Consider the following 26391-nt stretch of genomic DNA (forward strand, 5'->3'; position numbering starts at 1 on the left):
TCCCACCATAACCATGCTGAAATGCAGAGCTTAACTTGGGGAGGAACAGGAGGAAACTATACAGAAAATCTGACCTTCAGACTCTGGATATGATGCTCAAGACACCTAGCTGAGCTGAACATGATCCCTCAATGATGCACAAAATCTCCTTGAGTGGGAATGCCACGCAACTGTGGGGTGTCAAACACAGGCTGGGAGTCTTCAAGTGAGGAAGGCAGGTGGTGTGAATTACTGGGGTCATCAGAACTATCCACAGGAATTTTGGCAGAAATCTGCATTTATGTGGATAAATAATACTACTACTTCAGTCTAAAGGAATTCTTTGAAAGCAGTGGTGCCTCGAGTCATCAGATTTCCATACAACAGAGAAAGTTCCCATTCTTACAATATTATTGCTGCAACCAAGCAGAATAAGCCTTCACATGTAAAAAAAACCACCCCAGCCCTTTACTTGTGATGAATAAACAAAACCTCTCAGAAAAGAAACCTGAGGAGACTCTCCAATCTTTTCCTGAATGCTGAAAACACCCACTCCAGTACACTTCACCCACACAAAGACCTAATACCTGACACTGGGATGCTGAGTAGGTATCACAGATCTCACAGCTAAGAGCAGAGTGTGACTTAGATTTATCTGCAGTATCATCCCTACAAAACCTCAGCAGAAGGCTGCAGAAAAAACCCCCAGATTTTCACAGTTTGGTTTTTTTTTTCAGGGAAGAAAACAAAAACCCTAGAATAGGACTAAAAGGACTTTTGACTTTGAACTGAGGAGGTGAAGACATCTGCCACTGCCTTTCAGACAAGAATGACTCCATCAACAACCTGAGCCTCTTACCTTCTCTCACAGATGATAACCCTGCCCTGGCAGTCAGTGAAATATATTCTGAGCTGGGGAGCTCCCATGCACCACTAAGATTCTCCAATCACCAGTCACTCCTGGTAAACTGGATATCAGAGTTCCCCAAAGCAAACCTTCAGGGCTTCATTTAAGGAAAACAAAACACTTCTAATCATCCACCCAGCTCTCTTCAACATTAACCAGAAGTGCTCACACAAATGTAATGGCCAGTCTCAGGGGTCTGTTTACACAGCTAACAAGGCCAGACTCTCACTGGAGAGGCAGAAGTGTGGGACACGGGAAAAGACAACAAACTAGGGCAGGGAGCCCACGCAGCTCTCCGTACCACGACAGACTCCAGCCAGGAGACCAGCTGACGCAGGCAAGGCTCCAGGCAGCTCTGGTTCCGCTTCACTTTCTGCAGGGAAGTGTCTTTCAGTATCTGGAATACATACAAGACACAACTTTATTCACAGTTACCTCCACACTTTGCCCACATCCTTTTTGTCTGCAGAGCAGCTCAGATGCCAGGAACAGGTCACAGACATCCTCTAACGTCCACTGGAGCCCCTGGTGTGCTGTCTGCTCTGAGGAATGGCTGTGTGCTTTGATCAGAGCACTGAGGTTCACCTAGAAGCACACTGAGCCAGGATGTAGGCTTCAATATTACTGCAGCCCATATGTTTTATGCCAGTTTGTGACAAACTGGATCAGGTTTTTTCAGGAGGAAATCCAAACTGATCCATCAATGTGTTGCTGGGGAAAGGATTTCATTAGCAATAGTATTTGCTACACCAGATGATTAAACACCTGGGTCTGAATTAGCAGGGCCTGTGTAAAAAAATCCCCTCATTTTTAAAGCAGCTTGTGGAGTAGAGCAGTAAGCAACATCCTAGCTCAAAAATAGCATCACTCTGCAGGTGGATGCTTAGCTGGTCATTTTGTCTATTACTGGCTTGAGGGCAACTGCATGAGGAGAAGGATGTTAGGGATCCTCAGGCAATACACATCACATTGGAACACAGCAGCAATGAAGAAGCAGTGGAAAAAGGCAAACACTGGGCTGCAGCACCAACAAAAACCTCATCCTATGGGCTTCACAATTTACCAGTTCAACATAACCTGTGCTATGTCTTCAGCAAAGTCTGATGTTTAGTTATATCTCAAAAATCTAGACGTCAAGTATCCATCATTTGTACATTTATAAAGACACTCCGTACTCCTTACACACCTTCAGCAGCTTTGCCTTCATGGAGGCTGTGATGGAAGTTGGGTTGATGAACTGGAAGGATGGTGCAGCATTATTGGGATACTGGACAGGGAACATCACCAGCATCCTGACTCTGTGGTTGCCGCAGTGCACCGACACCGTACAGCTGCGACTCACCGCATCCATCTGTGAGGAAAAGCAATTGCTCTCTAGTTAGATCTCCCAGGACTTTTACACTTACAGTGGCTTAAATTCATGCTGAGGGACTCATTCCTCTGCACATAGGACGAAGTCATGCTGTTCTCAAGGGCAGGGAACACAGTGACAGCAAAAAGCCCCAGGCAGATGGGGACAGGCTCAGTTCACACCAGCAGACTGACATCCCAGCATCCAGGGACTGTGGCCAGCCCAGGTAGCACGAGAAAGGGGCTCTGCTCCAACAGCCACTGCACCCCAGCCCACTTCACTTGGCCATGGAGATCTCTTGGCCCAGTGCAGCAGTAACAGGCAGCAGAAAACTACATCAGGATCACACCATGAGCTGTGAAACCACAGGGGTGGGAAAAGGAGACAGGCAGCTGCCTCAAGCCTCCCAGTCCAGTCCAGCGCTGTGCCTCCAGTCAGCTTCCATGCACAGAGGAGAGTCTGGGGTGCAAGGAAGGAGGCAAAACTGGGGGACAGAGCTCAACAGATGGGATTCAGGATCAGTTGAAATGAGATCAACTGCATGGAACAAGTCACCTTCCACTCTGCAGTCTAGGCAGAGAAGAAAACACCATCCAGCCTTCTCCAGATCAGCCAGTGCACTTACTGTGCTGAAACATTTCTCTCACACCACTGTCTGGGATTATCCTCATTCCTACTACCCCTGGCCAAGAGGATCTCAACAGCCCAGAATAAAACTTGTTTACAGACAGCAGTCACTGCAGCAAAGAAGGTTCCCCTCTAAAGGCTCCAATAAACCAGCCTGCCCACATCCCCTCCCAACAAGCCAGCCAAAGGAAACTCTGTACCTCCACATTGACATTTCGGATCTGCACATTGATCAGTGAAAACTCCTGCTGCAGTGTTTGAGGCAGCCCCAGTTGGTCTGTTTTCTTTCCCACCAGGGGATCATTCAGGAAATCTTCTTTTAAGGCTGAAAGAAAAGATGGAAAACAAGTTGAGACAAGCTATAACAGGCAGAGTATCTCACATGATATCAGGAGGCAGCCAAGACAGCAGGTTTTCCTCTGCTCTTCTGACAAATGGAGCTATGAGCTTTACCTGGAAAAGACTTGTGAGCTGGACAGTCTCAGCTGCTCTTTGGAAGCAAGTTTCTGACCCTTCTCTTCAAAAAACCAAAGCTGTCCACACACAGAGTTCCCAGGAAAGTTACAGAACCTGCCTGTACTTTGTACAGTCCTAAATGGTCCTGCTTTTCTCATGTGAGACCCCTTTTCTTCCCTACACAATGCTGCCAGAGTCATGATTGGCTGAATTGGAGCATCTCACTTCAGCTGAAAAGAACTGCAGCCCTAGCAGTCTCCAGGAGGAGCTCTGGTCCTTGGGACTAAAACCCCACCATTCCTGACTTTCAGGGAAAACTTCCAAAGCATAACAATGCTTTGGGAGAGAGCAGGGAGTATTTCTGGTCCTAATAGAAGCTTAATTCATTTGCAGCAGCCATTTGCACTTAATGTTGCAAAGCACTCTAGTGCTTTAACAGCCTTTAAAGACTCATCAAAATACTGTGCCTAACTCTCCAGTTCCAGCACTTTTTAGGAGGACAATAACCCCTGAAGGCCAGAACACATTTAAACAGCCAGGCAAGCACTGCAGGACACAGAGAATTACAATTAAGGTAACAGACTTCACTGAGTTTCAGAAGAATTGGTCTCTGGCTGTGGTTGTGCCTTGCTTCTTACTGTGTAGCTCCATAATGGTGTTTTGCTGTAGCACCATTTCTTAAGAAAGCCAAATATATTTTATTATGATGGTTCCAAGGACAGAAGGGAAGTCCTGATTTTTCAGCTGTCATTCTCACACTTGCAATATCACATTGCCCAGACTATTCCCAGCAAAAATAAACAAATGAAAAGAAATTCAAGAAGTTGACCTTTTACAGGCATTCATCTAGGAGTTACTGACTTTGGTGCAGGGACAAATATCTGGTATTACCACTGCCCAATGGGCTGCTGGATTTGGATAGGTAGGATGCTTAGCCAATCATTCTTGTTTGCAATTCTATTACAGCGCTTAGATATATTCCAGAAAAGGGAGCTGAAAAGGAGATTAAAGGAAGATCAGTGGCTCTCAGGGAAGATAATTATTTCTAGCTCAAGATACCACATAGCTTACTGAAAAGCCATCTCTGAGGTTCCCAGTATGGGCAGTGCCCTCCCTTTGTCTTCTCCTCCCATTCCCTTCCAATTAGTTTTTAATCCTCCAAAGCCCCACGATTGTACAGACTCCTAAAGCTCCTCCATAAGCAGCAGCAAGAGCTGTGCAGCAAAGGCACAGCTGGGGCTCTCTCCTTCACCTGCAGAGTGCTGATCTCTTCAAAAGATCCCCCAAAGTGCTTTACTAATGTAACATGGAGGCTTTGTCTGCAGCTGAAATGCAGCCACCCCCAGGGTGAAACATCAACAGTCCACAATAGCTTTTTGGCTAGAAAGAACTGAAATTCCTACCTAGGGATTTGCTTGTGTGTTAATCCTGCAGTTGTGTTATTTGCAGCAAAATCTGCCCTCCTACAGAAAAGCCACATTGATTCTTTTTGGCCACAAGGAAAACCATAACAGTCTGAACTAAAGAAGAAACCACATGGAAATCAGACCCTCACAGTGACCACATGGGATGTTTGGATGTGCATCATCAGGGACAGTGGAAGAGTTAACTCTCACTTGCGGGAAAAAAGAGATCAGGCAGCCTTACCTTTGGCAACAAGCCACAACTGCAACCTAAAGAGCATGCAATTAAATGAAAATCATGACAAGCAAGAGTTTCATTTTACAGCTAGAATCATTGTGTTAAAAGAGAAAAAACTTGGAATGACCATCCTGAGGAACCCCTAGTGTTTTTCCTCCTCCCTGATGAGGAATCCATTAATCTTTGAAACAGCAGCAAGCTGTGCTTTGCCTATGTTTTATGCCAAGATGCATCTTCTTCCCACCCCAAAGATGCTGGTGTTTGAGGTTCCAGAAGCCACCACTTCTCTCACCTTCCTCATCCCCATGTCCAGAGTTGTGCTGGGGCTCCGTGTCCTGCGGGTGAAGGGTCTTGTCTGGCTCTGGCAGATGAGAAATCCCATCAATGAGGTCCTCAACTCCATCCAGGATATCATTGGCACAGAGCTGAAAAGAACAAACACACCCACGTGCTGCACAACAGAATCCAAGATGTGGGAAGAGCCCCACTAAACAACTGACTGCTCCAGACAGATGGATTTGCAAGGTGGGTCTATCCACACAGCAGCCATGACTAAAACTGCATTGTTCCTGTGACAGAGACAGGTCATCTTCCACTATCCAGCACCCTCAACCCTGTCACCTCAACAGCCTGGCCAAATCTCCTGCTCACTTAAAAAGCTACTTAATTGACAGGGCCAGTCTAAGAAATAGAGGTTCACCTTTAGTCAAAACTAAAACTGATATCACATCAATTCCTTGAATTAATTTGTTAGAACATGTTCAATTTTTTAGATCAAATTTAATAGTAGCACACTTCCTGCATTTGGTATTTACACTCCAGAAGTATCCAGAGACCCAGGTACATACATGGGGTCCTATTGTTCCAGGTCCTGTATCAAAATGAGACTATAAAAACCTGGATTTGAAATTCAGCACAAGAAAACTGGGAAGATGAAGGGAAGAGAAAGGATAACGGTGTGATGTAGCAAATTACAGCATTGGTCACCAGCAACATGCCTTCATGTGCATAGTTTGATCCAGACAAAGACAAAAGAGTGGGAGCCAGTAGAGGAAAAATAAAGGCTCTGACATGAATGAACAATTGATTTAAAGACAGGAAAGAAATCAAATGTTCACAAATATATCAGGTAGGAGAAAAGGGTCATTTTTCACAGAGAAAGTTTGTTACAGACCTGCAGGACTCCTGCAGGATCTGTGCTGGGACACATGCTTCTCAACATATTCATTAAAAACCTGGAATAGGAGGTGAATAGCGACATGACCAGGTTTGCTGATGCCACCAAGTTTTTCAGGGCAGTAGCAAGTGTGGCTGATGGCAAACAATCACAGAAGGACCTTACAGGAGCAGCTGTATTAAAATGAAAGATGAACTTTGGCTCAGATAAATATAAAGCAACATACATCGGGAAAATTTTCAAGCTGAAAGTTCAAGCTGAGGGAACAAGATGAAGAAGCAAGACTAAGCTGATGATTTCATGGAATTATGCCAAACAATTTACAAACTAAACTGAGTACTGAGAATTCTTTGGAAAGAACAAAGCTCAGATCCCCATCCCCAAAGGTATATATACACTAGAACTGAAAAAGGGTGGTGAAAGGCAAAAGGACAAAGTTCTAGTACAAAGGATAAATTAAATCAAGAACTTTTGACTTGAAAAAGGAGGCAGCTGAGAAGGATATGATGGAGGCCTACAGAATCATCAGTAACACAGAGAATATTGCTCATTTCATCTCAATTGAATAAAATTAGGTGGCAAAATAAACAAATGAGATGGTTTTCCACATAACATGCAGAAAAGCCATGAAACTCCTTGTTGTTTGATGTTTAGGGTGACAAAAATTTACACAGGTCCAAGAAAAAAAAAAAAAAAAGAACAAGTCTATGGAAGTGACACTCATCTAGCTCTAACAAATACAAAGATACCAGACTCAATGAGCCTCTAAGCTGCAAACAGCAGGAGGCTGACAGGGCATTTGAGAGAAACATCACTCCATGCCTGCCTTCTTCTTATCCCCTCCCAAGACATCAGCTGAAGATGTACAGGGCCCACTGTGGCCATATGGACCTATGGTATGAGCCAGCACATCTATTCTAGTAATTGCATCACAATCTGCTGCAGATCCACTCACACCACTCACCCCAGCCTTAGAGACAATGGATACAAGGGGAGGTAGAGGAGGGCAAAATCCCTACATTTACCTGGCACCTAAAATGCCAAGAAATACAGTCTTGTGGCATTTTAGAGGCAATGCAGGCAGTAACTGCCCTCCACCTTCTCCAAACAAACTTCTGCACTTAATGTTAGACAACAAAGCAGCTTTGCACAGCCACCAAAACTTTTGAGACACAGGCTCAAAAGACCCATCACAGGTCTCCCTGGGGATGTTTTTGGGCTGCAGCTGAAGAGGAAAGTGAAGCAGCAGCAGCAGCTTCTGTGCCTGCAGCTCTGTGATACCAGAGGAGTGACTGGGAGTGCAAGGAAGGGGAGGTGAATCCAGCCTGTAAGAAAAGTGTCTGTGGTTGAAGAAGCAGAGCTCCACATACCCTCTGTAACTGGGAGTCAATCCGCCACATGCGCAGGGTCTGATCGCGGGACCACGTCACCAGCTGGTAATCTTTGGAGCCTAAAGAGGACAGAAACCATCAGAGACCCCACCAGAAAACAGAGACTACCTCAGCCTTGGGGTCAGTGTAAACAGATTCAAACAAGTCAGCAGGCACATTCATAAGGCACTAAACTGAAAGGCACAGCAAGTCCTTTTTGGGTTCCAGTTGACCCGGGTACATCAGCTTTTGTGCCTCCTCACACCACAGTCACCACACCTCTAAACAGGCTGTGATTTACAAGCCAAAAGGACCAAGTACAATGAACGTGACACAACAAGAATAAACAAGACCCACAACAATGTTTATTTAAATAGAAGAAATAGTACAGTAAAAATGTTTCTCAACTATAACTGTAAAGTAAAAATATATTTTAGTTCATCAAATCTGTTTCAAGCGGCAGATGTTTTAAAACATTTCTAAGCAATGAGAAGATGGTTCTGCCTTTCCTCTTCTTGCTTCTGAAAGAGCTGGATGATGCCAAGTTCAGGTTGTAAGGAAATAGATCTAACCACATACTATCTATCAACAGGCAGAGGTACACAGACCTATTTATGTCCATGTTTAGGTCTTGTGATACAGTTTTAAGTTTCCCTCGTCAAACAGCTGCTATGCTTAAGAATTTGCTGCTGCACAGCTGCTTCCTACACCCCTCTGCTGAGGCACAGGGGCTGTCTAAACACAGCACAACAGACTCTGTGGAAGGAAATTTGTGCTGTCCTGGTTGTTTCCACACTGAAGCAGACTTGGAATGTTTGTGTGACTGATTTATGTTGCTTGAGACAAGCAAGAAGTCCAACCCTGGGTATGTATCTGTTAAAGCAACCAAGACAACCAACTGTAGCTCAAGCCTGCTTCAATGTTCATTCACAAACTATCTTAGTCTGAGCTTCAAGATCCTAACACAGTTTGCCATTGCTTTCCTCTTTTTGAAAGAGGAAAATCAAGTTATGGAGAAGGAGGTGACTTAACTGGTGGGAAAGGGCTGGACCAGCACTTTCACACAGCACTGCAAAGCTGTAGCACAAGTGACACCAAAGCCAGATATGCACATTCTGTCAGTGGCAGCTGAGGGGCTGGAAACAAAGCTGTGCTCTGTGTGGTTATGCAACCTCTGGTATGGAATCTCCTATTCTTAGCTGCTTACACTAGAAAATTTAGTCAGGACTGAACTCTAACAGCAGACTCTCTATGCCATGTTATTCCTCCCTTGACTTGCAGCAGACAAGTAAGGTGTGCTTGCAGGGTCTGTGGTCTGGGATGTGCTGGAGCCTGCTGACCCAGGCCATGATATGAGGGGTTAACTGGTTAGCCTGAGTAGGGAAAGGGTGCCTGCACTCATGCACTTATCTAATAATTTGCACAATTTATTCTGAAAGATTCATTTAGAAAGAGACTCCCAGGAGAGTGGAAGCAATGAAAGTCACCACTGACCCACTCAGCATTTGGTAGATTTGCTTTGGTAGCATGGAAACAAGGCAGTGCTTCTGTTAGCACGGTGATAGAACCAGTACAGAACAGCTGTGGTTTAAGGGAGGCAGTGGGGGGCAGGAAGGTGGGCAGGAGCTACTTCAAGGAAAGGCAGGAGTCAAAAAGCAACAGCATTGCAATCAGGAGCCAGGTCTCCACACCCCAGGTTAGCTGGCAGCCACAGTGCAGGGAAGAGAGCACATTCAACACTGAACTCACCTTCTTTCTGCTTCCTCCACTGGAACTCCAGCACCACATCATCATGTCCTACAAAAGTGTGGACAGGCGTGTTCAGGTCAAAGACATTCCAGAGGAGGAGACTGTTTTCCCGACGGAGCTGGGGGACCATCACTGTCACCAGTCCATTGCTGAAAGGCTTAGGGAGAAACACCCTTCCAGTTAGTCAGGGAGAGTTCCCATGCTGCTATTATCATACTCCAATTTTCCCCTATTCCCACCAACACAAATGCAAAGGTTTTAAATGAGCTCAGCACAAAATACAACCAGGCCAAAACCTGGGAAGATACAAGGTAATTGCTGTGCAAAACCACTGTGTTTCAAGGGGTAAGCTGTAGTGCACTGAGATATTCAATGCAGCTCACTTAAGATGAGTAACTTCTTTCTGCTGCTTCCTCACTTTTCATCTGTGAGGCTGGAGGGATTTCACCACTGACTTTTCACTGGGAATCCTTACTGCAGTCTGCCTGGGGCTGCAAGAACTGCTACCTGGGGACTGAGCCCCAGCAGCTCCTCAGGGTCACAATGCTCAGAGGAACATGGAAACCAGTCCCACACCCCTCACTGCTTGGACAGGGAAAGGGGATCAAGATTCAAGGCACAGCACTGGCTTCAGGCCACATTCACATCTCTGGGGATTATGACTGATATGAAGAGCCTTAGCTTCACTTGGGTGGGTGCTCACTCACTCCTTCTCCTGAATGCCCCCATTGTGGATGCTGCTGTTCTATGCCTTATAGGCACCAAGAAGGATTTTTAAAATCAACTTGATAATGTCCACAAGTCGAAGTGCTGAGAACCCCTATGGCAGTTCTTTATTTAATGTCTCTTTGTGCATTCTCTTCAGAGCACAAGTGGAACTGGGGGGGTTTCTCACTGACCGTGTATCTTGCCTTCCAGACGGGAACCTGGCAGGGAAGGATGTTGAGGTATTTCCGAGGCTGACGGTAATCCCAGAACTTGAAACAAAACAACAAACCAAGTGAAAGGCAAGCAAAGGCAGGAGTCAGCTGGCTATACTTTCAGGCTGTAGTTTTCCATGTGGCTTGCAGATAGAACAGACCAAACAGCATGCCAGGGTGCCCACAGCATCATTAGTAATCCCATTCATTAACAGCAAAGACGGCCCCAAAGGACAAATACCAAGCTATCAGCATCTGGCAGCATCCCTTAGAAAATGAGTGACTTGGGGTCATATTCACAGTGATCATAGCTTGAGTAATTAGAGCAGGGAGACAGGCAGCCTGCTTGGGCTTTCAGAGCTACAAGGTACCCTGCAGGCTGCCAGTCAACGTGCCAGTCCAGGCTGGAGGCAAGCCCACCCTGCTGTTACTGCTAATTTTCTAATGAAGAATCTAACCTTTTGCTTTGCTACACTACACATCAATTGCATTTGCCTCAGAGCTTAGCTCAACGTGAATGAACTCCATTTGGCTGACATACAAAGCACACTACTTCCCCCCAAGTAAGAGGCCCTGCACAGCAGTGCTTGCAGGCACTCTCTTATTGATAATCCTGCTCAACATGGAAACTCCAGGGGCTGAAGTATGTCTCCCCTCAAGTTACTATAATCAGCTTGAGGCTGGCAACATGCATTTCTGGAAAAAGGCTCTTCTGGCATGTGTGGTCTGTTCCTTTCTGGCAAGCAACAGGCAGAGACAGTTGTTTTCAGCTTCAATACTGCCCTAATCTCCACAGATATGTGGCAAACATATGTGCACCCATTCTTCAATGACTTCTCTGCCTGTTCTCAGTGCAGTCCTGGCTCCACACACCAGGTGGCCAGAAACCAAACAATAAAGATCCAGATCTTGCCAATGGCAAAGCACTTCCCAAAACTTCAGCAGCAGCAGAAGGGGATCTGCTCCACTATCCTTCCTACTCCCCAGCAGGAATTCAAAAACAACACTTACCCTGACAGAGTTGTCCTGGCTGGAAGTGGCCAGTGTATACTCATTGTCAGGATGCCAGTCCAGACCATGGATTTTGGAGAGATGAGCTGCCAAATACTCCACTGCAGTGCTGGGTTTCTGCAAGGAGAGACACTGTCCTTCTCAGCATAGGACACCTGAAAATTGGTCTAGTTCTTTGGCATAAAAAGAGACTTTAACCAGGGCAAGACAGTTAGAACAACCACCCCTGCTGGGGAACGGCAAATAGCTCAGCATAAGTAGCTGAAGAAAAAATCCTGTGAAGGTTTTTATGGCAAATTCCAGTCACCAAGTGCAGCTCTAGCCATACTTTATACTCAGTTCAGCAGTTAAGTACTATGAGATCAAAAGGAAAATGGTAATGGGTACAGTCTCTGAGGAAGGAGGTTACCTACATACTCTCTTCAGGCTCTTGGACTCCCAATTCTCTCTAGTTTAAACTGTCCCACAAGAGAGCTCTGGGATAAAGTAGTACATTTCCTCAGTATTTGTCTGTCACCAGAGGAATATCTGTATTGGGTAGGTGGGAAAATGTACAGACTGTTCAAAAATTCCTCAGCTTACCCTTTTGTCCCATATTCGGACATCTCCATCGTGGCTTGTTGCTAAACAGTTGGCATTTTTCTTGTTCCATTTCACCTGGGAAGCTCCAGCTGCAGCACAAACAGAGCAAGCCAAAACATGCAATTAAAGAGAAAAGAGCACAGCGGTCCCATTGCCTGGGCCCAGAGCTGCTCTTAGCCCAGGGAAGGCAGCTCAGAGGAAGGATATCCCAGAAGGCCAGCATGAAGGATGGCATGAAAATTATTAACTCCTGGTTCCTCAGTGTATCATTTGTATCCTCAGTACAGCAAAGTGTTCCACTTGCATGCCTAGAGATCTTTATCACATCTAGCCAGGGGCTGTACCTGATTAGAGTACTCATGTCCATTAGCTCCAATGGAGGAACTTCCTCCAGATCAGAAATGAAGTTGCATCATCTCCTTCCCAAATCCCCTCTCTTTTTATTCAAGTTATTTCTAGGTGTTTAGGGCCTGTTTCATCTCCCCACCACCCCCCCATACTATCAGCTGCTACAAAGGCAACTATTGCTATTGATCTGTGATTAAAATACAGGTGTAGGAAAAGGCTGCAGTGCAGGTGACCTTGGGTGGACTCACTGGGTAGACCAAAAGGTTCATCTGTCAAAATATACCACAGAAGTCAAAGAACCAATGACAGTGTAAAGAAACTGGATGATGGTCTAAATATGACTTATATATGGTATAATGAGGGACTCAAATCAGATAAGTGGTTATTTCTAATAGAAACAAAGGACAGCTTCAGTTAATGTGGATTGTTCGGGTATTGTAAGCATAATTCATCTGTTCATCCTTATTCTGCCATATTTTGAAACCTTCTGAGCTATCAGAAAGGTGAGATCCATGAGAAAGCTAAACAGATCTCAGCCTGCTGCTATTCCCCACCTCCACTACCCACCTCCTGCTGCATGGTGAGCAGATTCATCCTGACAACCTGGCAAAAAGCTATTCTGGGGGATAAAAAGCTGCAAATAGACTGCCAGTTGATTGATTTGATCCACTCACTGAAGGGTACACAAATGTCTGGACCAGCATTAAACAGTGGCAGGCACAGGAGGAAGGAAGGAAGCAAGGAAGCTTTCTGGGGAGCAGGCTGCTAGGCTGGCTCAGCTGTGAAACCTCACCCCAGACACCAGAACCGACCACTGCTCCTCTGTGACTCAGTAAGGCTTTCTGCATTTCTGTGACAGAGAGCTTTGCTGGCTGGGAGGGGAATGGGAGCTGCTGCAGATGCACAGCCTAAGGAGATGCAAGCAGCAGAGCATGAGAGTCACACATTGTAAGGATTGCTCCAGTGCTGGGGACAGTAACTCAGGGAAAGAACGTTCTGCTCATCATCTGTGCCCAGTCCCAGCTCCAGCCAGTGAGGACAGACACACAGCACCTGCCAGCTGGTGGTATTGCAGGGGCTGCACACACACCCTGCCAGCAGGCAGGACAAGAGCCTTTCCAGAGAAAGCACAGCCCAAAGACAGCACCTTGTGTGCTCCCTGCACGTTGCAGGTGCCCAGGGAAGTGGATGCAGCCAACTGCCGTATCCAGCCCTGAGTGAATGAGGGACAGGCTGGCACAGAGAGCTGCTTGGGGTATGGTTTAGTTCCTCATCTGATTCAATCAAACATAAAAGGATGTGGGGAAATTACAGACAGGCAACCCAGGACAAGCAGTGCAGCAAGGTGGTTAAGCAGGGAGGGAGCTCCATGTGGCCATTCACCAATGCTGGGGCAGCAAACCCAAGTACCATAACTGCCCTCCATGTCTGGAAACCTCAAGGGGCTCCACATCATCTCTTCTGAACTCTGCTCCTCCAAAAGGAGTGAACTAGAGCCTCTCAGGTTGCTCCTACAAGGGACAATCACACATGGTGGCACTCCTGCACTTGGCCACACCTGGCCTTAGAGCATGAAGGGAGGGAAGAATAACAGCAGGGACATGCAACAATAATGTTTAATGCCTACATCACACAGATCAGACTTACCAACTGCAGAGAGTGAGACTGTGGGCTTCCTGGTGTCTCTGAAATACAATGTGGCCACTGTCAGTACACACAGCATAGTCCAGCCTTCCCAGAGAGCTCCCTGCTATTCCAGCACTAAGGTAATTCCTGCCTTGGGACCTCATGTACCTTCTGCTTACCAAAATACACCAGCACTAAATGGAATAAAAGTGATCAGCTGGAGGACAACAACCACCCTGGAAGTGTTCAAGGCTGGGCTGGATGGGCCTTGGAGCAACCAGGTACCTGGAAGGTGTACCTGCACTTGGCAGAGGGACGGAACTAGATTTTTAAGGTCCATTCCAACCCAAACTATTCTATGATCCTGCCTTGCCAGCACCTTCAGCAGGAAGTTTAGGACAGAGGACAGAGCTGGACTGGACTAGAGGGAGGAGAAACATACACAAAGTGTGGCATATTGCAATTGGGTAGGCAAGGAAACAGGGCTCATGAATTGTTGCTGTGGGAAGCAACAAAACAGCCTTTCCAAGGAGGATTAAAGGAACAAACAGAGCTGTGGAAGCACTCAACAAAAGCCACTGATGTGCTCGTGGAGCCTTTGCAGATTCTGATTCAAAGCAGATGGAGTAGTTACTACAGAGCAAAAACTTCATGTCTAGCATATAATAACAAAATTAGTAGAAAATCAGCCCAGCTGTGTGCAGACCAAATTCTGTCTGTCTACAAACCAAATTTTTGCAGTGGCAGAAACCGGTGTGGCACCATGACAACTCCTAGCAGCCAGGGCATAGATCAAGGCAATAATTTACTTCCTGGCCTTGCTAGTCAGGATTTCACCTGCTCTTTCATGAAAACTGACAGTGAAAATAAGGAATAGTATCTTCAGCTTTTTCTGTTTGCTGAAAAGCAGAACGTTTTCTGGAATGGACTGCACCCCTCCCTCTAAGAATTTCTGCCAAATCAAAAAGTTATTTTGTATGAAAAATTAAGTGGGGAATTTCCAGCTGCCCTTACTGCAGGGTTACCTCCTTAGGGTGTCATTAGAGACAGTCCCTTCAGCAGGATGGTAATTTGCTGGAGGCCAGCACCTCAGTGCCACAGCAGGCTCACAGCCTTTCCCAGCACAAGTGGGATGTGGAGGCTTTCAGAGACTGCCAAAGGAAGCAGTTCTGGGCAAGTGATACAGGCAGACACAAAACAATGGAAGGGCACAACAGAGTTAAAGGAGGAGCTCTGATAACAACCTTCAGACATCTCTATTTTTTCTTCTTGGCATTAAGATAGTATCACAGGAAAACAACCAGCAGTTATTGTATCTCTGTGTCTTTTAATTACACATTAATAATATATTGTCATTCTCAAGCACCATTTAAGCAAGGAGCTAAGTGCCTGTTCATAGGAACTGAGCAAGCCTCTGGGTAGCCTGGTGCAGTGGGGTTATATAATTATCCTCCTATTATAACTGAGCAAGGGAGGCAGAGAGGAACAATGTGATTTGCTGGGGGTCATAAAGAGCTGTACAGCCAGCAAGAGAACCCAGCAGTCCCAGTACCAGCTCCTTGCTTCTCAGGTGTAAAATCTGCGGCTTAAATTTGGACATATAGCTGGAAATATCTGCTACCCTGAAAATGCTCATAGGAAACAAGGGAAGGTACAAACAGGAAAACCTTCCTGAATACCATTGTCAGTCTTCCCACCACTGAGGGAGAACCAGCAACAATGGTAAAAAAAATGAATTTAGCAGAAATGGCTATAGGATCATGAAATGGTGCTCATTAACTGAGCTAAAAAAATCCCAGCAGGTTGAGGAATAACCTTGGGCTCCAGGAAGAGTCCCCAAGGAAATATCTGAAGTGGACAGGGAGTAAAAACCAGACAGTTGTAGCTTAACTGTACCACTCTACTGCCCTGAAGTGACTGGAAAATAGGGGAACAGAAGACATCTTGGAGACAATGGGAAATAGCTGAAGCTCCCAGAAGCACAGCTAAAGAGCAGCTCCCATCAGGGTGTGCTTTGCCCTGCAAGCTGATAATTACACAAAAGAGTCCCAGTGATTTTCCCAAAATGCAGAAACATACTGATTCTTACTTGATGTCCCAGATGTAGATGTATGTGTCCACAGAACTGGTGACCAGTAGGTCTGGCTCAAACACTGCCCAGTCCAGGTCACTGCAAATGCAAAATCATAGATCAGTAAAGAAAAGCACACAGATGCTGCATCAACTCTTCACAAGCTGCCAGTACATTCTCCAACAAATTCACAGCAACTCCATGACATCTACTGAAACTTTTAAAGTAAAAAGCAAGATCTTAATAATTTCTCTGAGTAAATTCCAAGAAGCAATGAAATGCTTCTAAGTAAATTCCAGTGAAGCATCCTCCTAGTCCTGAACTTTACAGCTACTGTGTGTGTGCTCTTTCCCCTCCAGACAAAGGGACACTGTCTCAAAGAGATCTCAGTAACCACAGATCCTTGGCATCAACCCTCACTCTGGGATGCCTCCCTGTTGGAACACCAAGTGCACCTGGGACACAAACAGCCTCCAGTCAGCCCCAACAACTGTTATTTCAAGGGCTGCAAATATTTCCCACAGTCAGGAGCTTGAGTAAAAGCAGTCCCTCAACTGCATTTCCAACCCAGCATTGAAATGTGACCTTAAAACAAGAGGCAAAAATCTCCCCTGCACCACTGTAACATTCTCTGAACTTGGTCTTTGGGATTACCTGCCTTAATTAAGCTGCTATCACACAGAAACACAGCTGGGATTCAATTTAATAAACATGCTGCTTCCCAGATGATGGCTGCTGCTCTTTACAAGGACAGCAGCCTAAGGCAATGACATTCGAGCCATCAAGGGCTAAGTTGATAAATTGGGGGAGCCATGAGAGGGTGAGCCACTTCACACATGACATCATCACCAAATGGAAAGGCACTCCAGTCCAGAGAAGTGAGTAAAACCAGGCTCAGAGCAGAGCCTGAGTGGAGCAAGGACCAAAACATTCAGCTTCTATGAAACAATGCATTATTTTCTACTCAGCAACCCACAGCACTTTTTGTTCTTCACCTGATCACACGTGTGTGCCCTTGCAGAGATGTGCAAACTTCCCCATTGCCTTCCTTCCACTTATACAGGTCAACACGCTGATTGCTCTGCAATTAGAGGGAAGAAAGGAGAGACAGTCTCAGGCCAACAAGGTAGGACATGGATCTGGCTGTTAGGACCAGGTTCCCTTCACTTTGAAGAACCTCAGTTAACAATGAGTCATGCTGTGAATTAGCAAAGTCCTTGCCCAAAGCAGGAGAGCAAAGATGAAATACAGGCTGCAAGGACTTTCAAAAGCTTACACTTTAATTACACCCACTTAAAATTTGAGATAAACTAGAAAGGGAGAAAAAAAATCCCACATTGCAAAATCTTTCCATGAAATTATGTTCTCAGAGTCTTTATTTCCTAACAACATGCTGTAACTGCAGGCAACAGGCAGACAAATTCTCTCTGCAGGAATACCCTGCCAGTCTGTTACATTCACAAGTGGAGGTTTTGGTGAGGGGGATGATGGATTACCACTGGTCGTCCTCAGTTCCCTTCAGCTTCCTTCTGGGATAATCAGGGCCATTGCCAAACACAAACAATACAGTTTGAAGTCTAATGGCTTCAAGGACACCTCCTCAAGGGTACTCCCCCAATCCCTGCCAGCCCAGGAGAAAAGCTTTAAGTGTTTATCACTAGCTGTAAAAAACAACAGCAAATCAGAGGTATCAATGACAACAATACTCAGGGTTCCTTCACTCATTCCAGGAATGAATCCTTGCCCAAATGCAGCCACATGCAAAGTTACTTGAAACTAGTTATTGTGCTATAAATTCATGTTCTGTCTCAATCAAGGTTCACTTCAGGCCAAGCCAAGTCTAATCTTTCTGGGGCTGGAATTGCCCTTATGGGTGTATACAGAGTGCCAAGCCCAGTGGATCATGACTGGAAATTCATGCAGATTTTGCAAAATCTGAAAGAGTATGACCTTAAAATGTTATTTTCATTAGCCCCCTGTTTTCAGACTTTTAGGTAGATGAGGGAAAAGATAAGAGACTTCAAAGAAACACACAGTTATTGAGGTTGGAAAAGACCTCTAAAATCACTGAGTCCAACTGTTATTTACAATTTTTGTGGCAGTTTTTTTTTGTGGTGGTGGATTTTCTTCCTGCCCCAAAGCTGCTCCATGTGAATTTCAACTTGCAGATAGATAAAACATTACAGCTTTCTTTGAAATGAAAGGTCTCATTGCAGCTCAGCAATAATATATGACATTTCTCTAACTGTTCACAGCAGGGCTGCACAAGAGCTTAGGGCAAGAAAAAACTCTGCATGTTTCTCATTGACAGAAGTATTTAAGGGGTAGAGTGAAATTACCCAATGGGATTTACCCAGGACTCCAGAGACAAGACACAAGATAATGATCACCAGAGAGACTGCTCCTCCCAACAAGAGCATTTTCTAAAAAACTGATTTTCTTAAGTATCAGTATTCACTTCCAACAATTTAATCACTCCCTTGTTCAAGAATCTGTGGCCACACAAAAGGAAAAAACAAGGATCTAGGATTGAAAACAAAACCATTTCTGAAACAACAGCTTAGGAGTCCCCAAAAACATGCTTGAGCCAGAGGGCATACACAGCCAAGCACAGCAGAAGAACTTGCTCCAGCTCTTCTGGAAAGAAGCTAAACACAAGGACAGATTCCCCTCTGCCTGTACCACTTTTTATTAACAGGACTGCAAACCAGATGATGCTGCTGGCACACAGGATGGCAGCCTTTTACATCCCTTTTCCATCCACAGGGATGCAGAAGGATAAGACCCTTGGGCTGTTTACCACAGTGAAATGGCTTGAAAGGTGGTATTTTTGACCTAAACTGAAAAAGCTGATGATCTCATCTTGGGGATTTCTCAACCAGTGTGTCTCAGCAACTATGTTCAAATCCCCAGAGCATCACAGCATCTTTTTTTATAAGCAGAAGCAGCAAGGTTTGATGCCAGCTACACCTGGGTTCAGTCTGGAACAAGATGGGTTCCTGTACCCACTCAGAGCAGCAAGAGGCAGGGGTGCTCAGGTGGGCACAGCTCTCCTTTGCAGCAGGGTCCTGCTCAGGTCAGCATGAGCTGCACATTGTCTTCAGAGTGTGTTTGAAAAGAAGCTTTCCTGCTCCACTTGTGACCTGCCCAGTGCATTTCCTTACTAGGTTTGGGTTTCCACAGGCTGCACCCAGAAGTGGCACTGAACTAACTCTTTTACTAACTCTCTGCTCAGAAGAAGACTCCTGCTGAAGGCACTTTTAAGATATCAGTCATGTGCCAGAGCTGGAAAGAGGCTGGGGAATGTCAGAGAGCAAACAGCCAGAGGCTCCCAGCTGACAGCACCAGTCCACTTTTAAAACTGCCTTTAATTAAAAATATAGCAAATCCAGGAACAAAAATTCTAACAAATCACCTTCAACTAGGTGTTTTCTCAAAAGAATAGACAGAGAGATTTCTCCATCCCTAGCTAGTCCAGGACTCTCAGGCTGTAAAAGCAGACAACACTGCAGAAAAGGCAGCTTACCCTGGAAACAGTCTGCACCTGGCTGGGGCCAATGGCCACGGTGCAGTGGGTGATGGCTGAGATTTCAGCAGAGCTCAGGGCCCTGGGTGAACAAGCTGCAGAGCACGACAGACCAAGCACAGCAGAGCTGAAAACTGCACTCAGTCTCACACAGCCATTACTGCTTCTTCAGCCCAGCCCACTGCCTCATGAACTCCTCACTGACACAGTCCATGCCCAGCTGCAAACCCCAAGCTACAAGCCAGTATTGACCTGTGCTATTTACAGACTGCCTGGTGCACCACAGCCGAGCAGCAAGGCAGGGAGCTGAAAACAAAACAGCACAGAGCAAGAAATTCAAGAAGTGCACAAATCTCAGACTGGAAATCAGAAAAAAAGATAATTTCCCTCCGGAAAAGAACCATTTGGATGCCTGATTTATTTGGCAAAGTGTTTTGTTTGGCAAAGCAAGCAAAGCCAGATGCAACCCTGACTGCCCAATAACTGAGAGCCATTCAGCTGAACACCTCTCTGGCAGTAAATCAGAATGAGGCCTTGATCTTGCAATGTGACTTGCAGAAGCATGTCTGTGCCAGCTCCACACAGCCCTCCAGCTCTGCAGAGGCTCACCCATGAAAGAAAGACCAGGGGAGAAGATGAGTTCCAGCTTTTAAACGAGTGAACTTACAGAAGCTGCAAAGTAGTAGGCGTAGCTGTCGTGGGGGTTCCACTGCACGGCGCCAATGTCCCACTTGCTCTGCCGGGAGATTTTCCGGTGACCCTCGTTGGGAGCATCCAGGTTGACAATGTAGAGGAAACGGCGGCTGCAAGACACAGACACAAAGGGGCTGCACCTCACAGGGCTGATCTCAAAACCCCAAGCTCACATGGAGCTCACAGCCTTGTGTTCAGAGGCACAAGAACCAAAAGAAGAGAAGCATTTCATGAGACAAGTCAAAACACTATTGCTGAAAATGCGACATTTGACTACATACTTCAAAACTGACTTTAAAAAAACACACTGAAAGTAAACAGGATCTGTAAATGTAATAGACAGCTTGTACCACAGAAAAGCCCAGATAACTTGGATACAAAGAAGTGCTGGAAAATGGTGCAAACACATTCAAACAGGCTTTGCAGGCCTAACGCTGCTGCAGCATAGCCTAAGTGGCACAGTCCCAGGAGTGCAATGCAACAGCCTCAGCCTGGATAGGTTGCTCTGAGCAAGAGTTAATGAGCCTTGACAAAGATGATTCTACGTGGGTGCTTCTTTCCACACCAGTCTGAGGGCTTGGTTCCACCAACAGTACAAAAACACCTGCACAGAGCTCATGCTCAGCTGCAGCAGCTTTTTAACGTGGGTGGACACAGTCCTGCACAGATTTGGTTCCATTACATACCTGAGCTAACTTTATAAGCAGCAGAAATAATTCTGCATGATAGCAAACCTGAGCTCATACATCCTGCTGGATGTGGCCAATTCCCCACAAAGCAAGGTATCATCCTGTGTGATTCATCTTACAAGCAAGAGAAACTGCCCAGAAATAACTGTGAGCCAGCTGAACCCTATGGAGGGCCAGCAACAAAACATAATGAACCCTACATAATTACCCACATGAGCATCATCTCTCAGCTGCAAAGTGAGCACACAGCTGCTCTGAGCACTGGTCATTCCTCCTGTACAGCACTGCCAGACTAAGGGTTTACATGGAAGCAAGCACTGCTTCGAGCTGTACCAAAGGACTTGGTTCCTTGAAGGCTGACCAAAGATCAGCTATACTCACATGATTCTGAAATGAACATCCTAATTGGTGTGGCAATTGTGTCACTGACAGGGGGAGAGGAATAGCTGTTAGTACTGAAAACCAGGAGCTGGAAAGGTTGAAGACTTGCCCCGGAGGAGGACACATAAGACCAAGCTCTCCAGGAAACTTGGGCAACTTGGAAGTCTGTGGCACGTACTGTGTTTGTATCATCCCACAATGAACCAGCAGAGAAGCAGAGAGAAGCAGGTCAGAGAGCCACATGGGAATATCTGAGGCAAATTTTGTTAGGAAATGATCTAATCTGTATTTCAAGACAATCCAAACAGTACTTCATGATGCTCCATCTCCCATCTGGGGATTTGGAAAGGAATTTATCAGGAAAGCCACACCAGTATTTTACTGTGCTCTTGTTGCTGTCTCTCCAATCTGTATCCCATCGGGAACATGACCCAGAATCAGTTTCATTAAGCCTTGAACAGAATTCAGCTGCACCTTTCTGAAACAATCCATCAACCCCCCAGCTGAGGTCAGCTTGAAGGTGGCTGGTCTGGCTTGTGGAAATGATTGTCACACTTCCAACAGGGACTGTCACACTCACCCCGAGAGAACCGCGCGCTGTCCCAGGCAATCCACTGACATCGCCGTCGCCTGTTAAAGACAACACAGAACAAAATTAAATAATACCTGTCAGGTCAGCTGCTCAGTCAAACATAGAGCTTCAGGGAGGAGTTCAGGAAAGTAACAACCCCTTAAAGCAGCACAGAGGGGCAAGCGTGTAGTGGTAGATTTGGGATGCAGGACAGCACACAGGAACATCTTCGTTAGCATAAAGTGAAAACAAAACCTGGCAGACAACATTATGAGCATTAAGACCTTGCTCCCTTCCTCCTGCTCTGGCAATCACAGCTGCAGCCTTTCAATCAGCAATCTCTAATAATCTGTATTAATCAGCCTCTGCTCCTGCTCAGGAACTTTCTGAGTCTCTCTCTTTCATTGCAGGGCTACATTTAATTATATATGTACTGAGAGATAGATGTGCAACCATTTGTGTGTTCAAAAATGAGAGATGGCCAAGAGGCAGCAGAATTTACTTGGCATTGCTTGTAAAGAAGGCTATGAGATAACTTAAAGGCCATTAGAAAAAAAAATAAAAAAAGAAGGACTGTTTGCATATTGTCTCCCCCTCTTTCTGTGCAGAATGAACTGGCTGATCATCTTGTTTAAATGCCAAGAGAATAAAGGAAAATTTTACTTGGAAAGCTGAACAGTTCCACCCATAAACAAAGATACGACTTCAATAGAATTTTGAGCATTCACAGCACAAAAATCAGAATATGCCCCACATTCTTCACACTAACTGCTGTCATCTTCAAAGCTGCCTCTCTGAGGGCTCAGGATGTATCTCCTGCTGCTGTTCAGGACTTTAAGAGCTCCCAGCATGGATGTAACAAGACTTCAGGATGTCCCACAGTTACTACTTACAAGCATCACTAAAACCTGACAGACAACACAGAAATCCCACTCCATTTCAGAGAGATCTGACAGTAGAATATCCATCACAAATTCTGAGCTGTTTCAGCCAGGGCCCATCCCCTCCTTGCAAAAACCCCAAGTGAGGGAAAAGCACCATTACAGACCCATTCTTCTCTAGAGACCACAGGGCAAACAGCTACAGCTGCCTGCAGAGTTTCAGCAGGAGCTCATGGTAAACCAAACCCCTTTCACCACTTTTACTGTTCCAGGAACAACTCCCCTTCTTCACTTATTCCTAGGCAGCAAATCCAATCTTCTGACAAGGTTTCCCTCATGCTGTAAATAAACAGCTAGATTTAAGATCTCTAAATAATAAGAAAACCATTCCAGCTTTCTAGACTCCACAGCACCTTGCAAAACACAGAACAAAACCTGCAAAAAAGTAGGTTACTGAATCTATATAAAAAAGCAACAAACAAACAAACAAAAATCAACAGGAGATAGATCTTTTCCCAGATGGTCACATTTTTCTTCTGAGAAATTAAAATGAGGATCACTAAAGCCCCTACAGTAATCAGAGCTTTCTCATGTGATGAAGAGCTAGTCAGGAGTCATATTTCATACAGTTGGAGCCATCTTTCCCCAAGACAGAAAAAAACAATGTCAATTTCAAATGATTGCAATTTCATATACAAGTTTATTTTTCCTATTTGCCTATTTTTTGGCACTAGGATCTCCTTAAGTCCTTACAAATTGTTTTCAGTAATGAACACTGGTAAACTGGTTTTTTCCAGGCACCAAGCATCATAGAACGAAATGAATAATTAGAATGATGTAAAAAGTTTCACATGCCAGGCTGCTACTCTGATGGGTCACAAATTTAAGTTGTTTTACAGCAACAAACAGCTCCCTATCATACAAGAGCCTTATCTAGGGAAAGGAAAATAAAAAACAAACTGTTGTCATTTAACAGTGACGTGTCAGTCTTCACAGCACAACCTTCCAGAAGGGGGATTTGAAACTGAACAAACCAACCTGAAAGCAGTTTTTATCCCAAAACAACACTGTGGATAGCTAGAACTGCTGTTCATGAACAACAACAACATGAGAAAGCACAGCAGGAGCACTGCACATTTGAGAATTTGCTCTGAACCCACAGCCCAGGCAGCATCTTCTCAGCCTTGAAGCATCTACTTTGGCATTGCATTGATTTCTGCTAGGCAAGCCAAGGAAAGCTCCTTTTTATGCCTGAACTTTCATTAGTTTCCCAATTACCTTCATTCCCTCCACCTGAGAGGCAAAACACCAACCCAATTTGCCATGGCTATGCTGTTTTTCAAGAGCTGCAAACCCTTAACAAGCAATTCCAGTTCCCTGCCTACCTAACCTCCCATCCACACACTGAGTTGATACAAATGGTTCCATTTCAGCACTGGGTGAGTTTTGCTCTCCTTTTTATAGTGCCAACAGCCCAACCAGAGCCTGTGGCTCCTGTTTAAATCAGAAGAGTACACAGACTGCCACCTCTGTCAGCTTGTACAGAAAAATGGCACCTGTAGGTAACACAGGCCCCAAAACACACAGTGATTTTCTGATGAGGTACAGGATGGGTGCTGCAGCTTTCTCGTGACACACTCTAGCATGGTGAACAAAGACAACTGCAGGGCTTGCAGAGGTGTACTGGCTGTAAATGTCACAGCTGCCCACTCTTTTCATTCTTGTTTCCATCTAGGTTGTTTTTAGGGTAGGGATTTTGGAGATAGCATGGTCTACATGCAGAGCTCAAGACTGGTGCTGGATGATTTCAGCCAAGGTGCTCCAATTTCTCAAGCTCAGGTTTCCCACCTGCAAAAACGTTCCTGCAGACTCCTAAAAAAAAGCTCAGATACAAATATATAAATGAGTTTAGCCTGAAGCAGCAGTCTGGCAGCCCCAGCCAGAGCAGCTCTCTGGTTTCATGTGGGACAGACAGCAGGCAGGTCAGAACAGCTCCAGGAAGATCACACCAGAGCAAAGCCAAGTGACTGAAACCCCCGTGTTCACCCTGCCAAGGTTTGTGCCAGAGCAGGAGTGACACTGAAACCAGCTGCTGCAGCTTGGGGTGGCAACACCTGTCCCTCCTGCTCCCACACCCCAGACATTATGAGTAAGCAATGAAGTCATGAGGCCTCCTCTCTCCCGAGCCAGATGCAACATCAATCTGTGATGGAGGAAGATGCACCCTCAGATCTCATTCCTGGCTTCCTGAGGGCAAATCCTCAGTAGCAGATGAGGCTGCTTTAACATTTCTGGGAGGAAAACAAATACAGAGCTTTTGCGGTACAAAAGTGAAAAGCTTTGTGAGCTTACAGGGGGTGAGCTGGAGGCAGCACACAGGATTCAGTGCTTCTGTTTGCAATGGTGAAGGCAGAGTCCTTACTGCTCCAGCACAAGAGGACAAATGAGACAAGAGAGCTTCCAGAACTTTTTTAATTTTTCTGGGTTTCTTGCTGAAGTATCTCATAGTTGAACCACTGTATCTAGCTTTGTTAAGCTATTGCCAACACCTTAAACCCCCACATTTCTTAGAACAGAAGCATAGAATCTTAGAATGGCTTGGGCTGAAAGGAACCTGAAGATCATTTTGTTCCAAATCCCTGTCACGGGCAGGGACATCTTCACTAGGTTGCTCAAAGCCCTGTCCAGCCTAGCCATGAACACTTCCAAGGATGTAACAACAACTTCTACAACACCAGGTGAGCAAACAAACTCTGAGCCCAGCTCTGCTATCATCATCAACTTCAAAAACAAAAGCTAACCTTTTCGCTATTCACAAAAAAAAAATATAAGCCCCTTTTTATTTTAATCAAACAACATCCAGCAATTTATTTGGCAGTGAGACAGTAGCTGTAACAGTCTCCGTGAAAAGTGACAGAGCCAAGGAATGGTTTGGGTTGGAAGAGACCTTAAAGCCCCTCTCACTCCAGCCCCCCGCCATGCGCAGGCATCTTTCACTACACCAGACTGCCCAGGGCCCCATCCACGCCGGCCCTGAGCACCTGCAGCAAAAGGAAATGAGGAAAGACGTGTGAGAAGTGGCGATATCGTATGTTAGGCCTGAAAATGTATTTAAAAAAAAACACAAGACCTAATTAAGATTAGAAATTAAGCGCCCCGTGAATTAAGGCGTTATCTCCGCGCAAACGACTCCAGACCGCCTCAGCCCCGGCCATCACCGCCGAAAGGCCCCGCGGGGCCGCCGAGCCCTCCCGGGCCGGGACCTCCCCCCGCTCCGCTCGTCACGGGCCGGCCGGGGGCTGCCCCCGCGGCGCGGTGATGCGGCAGCCCCCGGGCCCCCCGACCTGGGCGTCTCGGAACTCCACCACCACATTCTCGCTGCTCCAGCGCGCCGCCATCTTGGGCCGCCTCGGCGGAGCCTGCGCTGCGCCTGCGCACTATGGGGCACCGTGCGGGGACTGCTGGGAGATGTAGTCCCGCCGTTCCCCACCCCCCCCACCCGCCCCCGGCCCGGTGCACCGGGGCAGCGAGTCCCGTGCACCACCCGGCTGGTGGGGGTCCCACGGCCCGACGGGGGGGTCCCTGTGAGGGCCCGGCCTGTCCGGAGCGGCTCTGGCCGCAGAGGCCCGAGGGTGGTCGCAGCCCCGCTACAGAGCAAGATGTGTGCGTGGTGTGGGTCGCGGGTTGTGTTCCGCGGGGCAGCGCCCGCTCGTCGGTGCGGCGGCGGCTCCGCGTCCCGCGGCGGCGGCGAGCGCAGCGCCGGGCGGCGGCGGTGCAGGGGTTAAGGGCGGCGGGCCGGGGGGGCCGGGGGCGGGAGCATGCGTGCTGCCGGCCG

General features: G+C 46.3%; 1 protein-coding gene across 4 annotated transcripts in view; it reads right to left on the bottom strand.

Annotated features, from left to right (window-relative positions):
• Positions 1–26322, bottom strand: part of WDR59 (WD repeat domain 59) — a 48117-nt gene extending 21795 nt beyond the window's left edge. For 2 of the 4 annotated variants that reach the window (XM_005490761.4, XM_005490760.4), the window contains exons 1-15: positions 25901–26322; positions 21685–21734; positions 20009–20144; positions 16811–16896; positions 15834–15914; positions 13766–13803; positions 11771–11859; positions 11189–11305; positions 10157–10234; positions 9258–9414; positions 7509–7588; positions 5254–5386; positions 3065–3189; positions 2073–2237; positions 1188–1283 (exon numbers count right to left, since the gene is read on the bottom strand). In XM_005490761.4, the coding sequence (XP_005490818.1) occupies positions 1188–1283; positions 2073–2237; positions 3065–3189; positions 5254–5386; positions 7509–7588; positions 9258–9414; positions 10157–10234; positions 11189–11305; positions 11771–11859; positions 13766–13803; positions 15834–15914; positions 16811–16896; positions 20009–20144; positions 21685–21734; positions 25901–25954 (1485 nt within the window). In that variant the 5' untranslated portion in view covers positions 25955–26322. The other 2 variants (XM_074550971.1, XM_074550972.1) reach the window with 2 other exon arrangements.
• Between the last annotated feature and the right edge of the window lie 69 nt (positions 26323–26391).

Source organism: Zonotrichia albicollis, chromosome 13 (assembly GCF_047830755.1).
Source record: "Zonotrichia albicollis isolate bZonAlb1 chromosome 13, bZonAlb1.hap1, whole genome shotgun sequence".
Lineage (NCBI taxonomy): Eukaryota > Metazoa > Chordata > Aves > Passeriformes > Passerellidae > Zonotrichia > Zonotrichia albicollis.